Source organism: Drosophila subobscura, chromosome A (genome assembly GCF_008121235.1).
Source record: "Drosophila subobscura isolate 14011-0131.10 chromosome A, UCBerk_Dsub_1.0, whole genome shotgun sequence".
Lineage (NCBI taxonomy): Eukaryota > Metazoa > Arthropoda > Insecta > Diptera > Drosophilidae > Drosophila > Drosophila subobscura.
This window is the reverse complement of record NC_048530.1, coordinates 23,274,238-23,278,171: the sequence shown is the minus strand read 5'-3', so window position 1 is coordinate 23,278,171 and position 3,934 is coordinate 23,274,238. Positions and strand designations below refer to the sequence as shown.

The 3,934-nt window shown below is 51.8% G+C and overlaps 1 protein-coding gene across 1 annotated transcript; it reads right to left on the bottom strand.

Annotated features, from left to right (window-relative positions):
• Positions 1-1,762: 1,762 nt before the first annotated feature.
• Positions 1,763-3,560, bottom strand: LOC117903272 (mitochondrial import receptor subunit TOM70-like). The gene is made up of 2 exons (XM_034815175.1): positions 1,945-3,560; positions 1,763-1,862 (listed from the first exon to the last, which is right to left on the bottom strand). The coding sequence occupies exons 1-2, from the start codon at positions 3,558-3,560 to the stop codon at positions 1,763-1,765; spliced, it is 1,716 nt and encodes a 571-aa protein (XP_034671066.1).
• Positions 3,561-3,934: the final 374 nt, after the last annotated feature.

Sequence of the window (3,934 nt, the reverse complement as noted above, 5' to 3'; positions counted from 1 at the left end):
GGGACTGGGACTGCGCCTTCCTGCTGTCGGTGCGATAAGAGGAGCTGCTTACTCGCACAGCAAAGGGTGGGAGGGATTCGCTGGAAAGTGTTGAAAAATCGGAGGGATGCATCAACCTGGATGCATTTCCAGTGCCTTAGAAAGTGCTCTAATTGGAAACGGGATTGGAGCCCAAACATTACTGGTGCGCCCCCTAATTGGCCAGACAAGACAGCGAGTGGCCAGCACTTACGTGTGGCGGGTGGGGCAAGGGCCATGCCCACATCAAAGGCGCCCCCAGAGAGCTCGTTCGGATCGATTTCGAGCATTTACAATGAGCCACGAGCCATGAGCCAGTGAATGCCACGCGTACTCGCACCGCAGCACCCGTACTTGCGTATCCAGCTACTTGGGTGGCACGTTAATTAACTAAATCGTTTTAATGGCAGACAGAGTGGCAGGGCATTTAAATCTTTGCTAAGCTGTCGAGCAAAGCGCATTAAATTGTAATGGGAAAGCGGCACAAAATGTTTTCTTTTTCCATCTTTTCTCTTCTCCCATTATTTTTCTTCGCTTTTCTTTGGGCCCAAGGTCATGGGCTTGGCAAGCCGCTTAAAACATTAACTTATTATTCTATTTGCTTTTTTTTCGCTGTGGCTGTGTGTGTGTGTGTGTGTGTGTTTGTACTCGTATTTATCGCAACAAAGGGAATGACTTTTCATTATGAGCGAAGTCCCCAGACGAGACAAAAATGTTCCTGCACAGAGGCCTCCACAGAATGGATGAAAGCTGAAGCTTGACCGTGCCCAAGCCAAGTGATCAAAGAGGGATCACACAAGGGTGACTCCACAACAGTGGAGAGCAACAGCCTCTGGCTGAAGAGAGAACAATTCTGGGCAATTGAGATTATCGAGACAGTCGAGACAACAATTTGTTTAATATATTTTTTCGAAGGAGCCCATTTGGCACACTCAAACACTCGAACACTCGAACACTCGAACAGGCACTCATTTGAGACACTCATTTGAGACATATTCTGAAAGTGATGGCGGGAACGAGACGTGCTAATTGCCGACATGAGCAGGGCTCTCCGCACAACGCTGCCGAAATCCACAACAAATTACATTATACATACGCCACATTGTCAGGCGTGGGATGCGGGAGAGGGCAGAGAAGGGAAGCGAATGGAAGGGAAGGGAAGGGAAGGCAAGGTAATGAAGCTGAGAATCAACTTAATCAGACAATTATGCCTCGCTAATATCGGAATAATCTCGAGCTTAATGCTTTTAATATCACCCATGAGCCGTTGATGGCAATATTCTGCATGGGACAACGGGCTGGGGGCAGAGGCTGTCACGGGTAACAAGGATGCGGGATGCGGGATGCGGGATGCGGGCTGTGGAGAGCCAGCAATTTTTCAATTAAAATCGCTAGACGCGTGCAGCAACGAGAAAGAAGCAAAAGGCCAATTCCGCCTATCGTGGAGGTTCGACCTGGCCATACCCTGCAACCAGGGGATGCGCCCTACAAAAGAGCATTCAGGTCCATCCTGAACTCGGCTCGGGTCGGCCTTAAACCTGCCGTGGAGCAGCCATTCCTGGAATATGCATGCCAGTTGGTCGGCTAGTTAGAAACACGCAAAACCACTGCAAATGGAAGCGGGGAGGCAGAGCAGGAGAGGAGGAGCACACCCGAAAGTGGGAAAAATGTAAAATTGCATTTTGCTCTGTGGCCTCCGCCCCGTGCAACAGAGCAGACGGACGCATGCACGTGCTTTGCACTGTTATATTAGCTCTGCCACAGTGCCCCACTCGGGAAGTGCCCTGCCGCTCAGGAAGTGCTTTGAGCACACTTTTTTCGGACACTCGTTCTGGTTGATGCACCTATGCCAGAACCATGTATGTTGTGGCCATCGTTTATTAACAACAAGCATTTCGGAACACTAAACCGGCTATGCTATGATACGGCATGACTTCATCGTTCTCGTCCATGCGCAGGTTCTGCAGCGCTTCCAGTTGGGCGGTGGTGGCGGCTAAAAGGCTGAATGAGTTACAGAGCTCGTCGAAGCCGCGGCCGTGGGTGCTCGCGGCATGGAAGTGTTTGACAGCCTGTCGGAGGCGCCCGCGGATCAGCTCCGCGCGGCCCAGGCACTCGTGGACGCGATAGCACGTGGGATCCATGCTGCGTGCTTGCTCCAGTAATGAGAAGATCGAATCGAAATTGTTACTGCGCCCAAGCTCGAGGATTGCCTGAAAGAGCAGCAGCACAGGAGTCGCGGGCGACAGCTCCGTGCCTCTCTGGAGGCACATCGAAGCTTCGGCAAGGTTCAGCTGTTCGGCGTGCGCATTGCTGAGCATCAGGAGGCCCTTCTCGCAGTCGGGGAACTTCTCTGTGGTCTGCTTGAGGCGCTGAATCGCATCCTCGATGCGATGCTTGTCACCTTCCTTGGCGGCGACATGGTAGTCGGCTTCGTGCTTGTAGAACGCCGTAGTGGCGTGGTTGGGAGCCAGGCGCGATGCCCGCTCAAAGTCCAGCAAGGCATCCTCGGAGCGCCCCATCTTGCTGAGGAGCAGGCCACGTTGGGTGTATATGTCGGGATTGCCAGCATCCAGAATTTCCAGCTCCTCCAGTACACCCAAAGCCTTCTCCTCCTGCTCCGTGTAAAAGAAGATGACGGCACACCTGAGCTGCGCATAGATGCACAAATTGTCATCTGCTCCGGGATCTGCGAGCACTGCCACAAAGTCTCGTCTGCTCTCACGGAAAGAGCCGCACAGCAGAAGGAGTGTGCCGCGCATGAACAGGGCCTGCAACTTGTACTGCGAGTCTGCGCCCTCCAAAGCCACTTCAATCTCCTCGGTGCAGGCTGGAATGACGTCCTCAAATCGCTCCTCTACGAAAGCGCGGTGGGCACGCAGGAATCCGCGCAGAGAAGGTGCGTCTCCCATAGCTGCTGAGGCTGGCAGCGTCATCGTCTGCAGGGGATCCGCGATGAATAATTCAAAATACCGTTTAATGCGTCGCTTCGGGGGCAGAGCTGTGCCTAGATTATCCATTCTCTCTTTGGCTTTGGCGAAGGCCACCTTCTGGTTTACGCTGTTCCTTAGCTTGAGGGTCTTCTTGTTCTTGCACTTCTCCAGCAGACACAAAGTCGTTATATCGATCAGGCACTCGGCGAGCTGACTGGTGGCCTCGTAAGCACGTGCCCTACGGGAGTAGGCCTTGGCGTAGCGATGATTGTACTTCAGCGCCAAGGTGGACTCTTCCTGCACTTGCTGCCAGTTCTTCAGCATCTCGTGACAGGCGGCACGGTTCTGATGAAAGATGGCCAGCTCCTTGGTGTATTGCATGGGGCACTTTTCGATGGCAAGGCTGTAGAAGCTAATGGCCTCCACGAATCTGCGCTTGTCGAAGCAATCGTTGCCCTCCTTCTTGTAGCTGTTTGCTGCACACAGGAAAACCTCCTCTGGAGAGATGTTTACAGCTTCCGCTTCCGATTCCTGCCCAACGAGCTCGACCACTGGAGTCTCCAGTTGCAGTGCGGCTTCCTCTATGGGCTGCACTGCTTCAGGTAGCATCATATTGTCCATAATATATTGACAGCTGCAAACTTTTCTTTAAAATACCTATTGAAATTCACAAATCGAACAATTCAGTGACTTTGAATAATTTTAAAGCCACTGCTTTCAGCAGCTTGAAGTGAGCTGAAGTTCAGCTTTATTACAGTTCAGCTCTGAAAACACAAACCTTCAATACAATGTTTAACTTCTCAACTTTCACAACGTGCTGAGTAAATAATTGCAAGTGATATTTTTTTTGGAAATGGCAACGCCAAATAAGCCCCCAAAAATATCGATTAAAAGTATCGTGGGGTGGCAGCCCTTAACCCACGGCTCGAGTAAGGTACCAGAATATGGATGGAACATTCTCCATTCAGCCTCCATCCGGCTGCAGC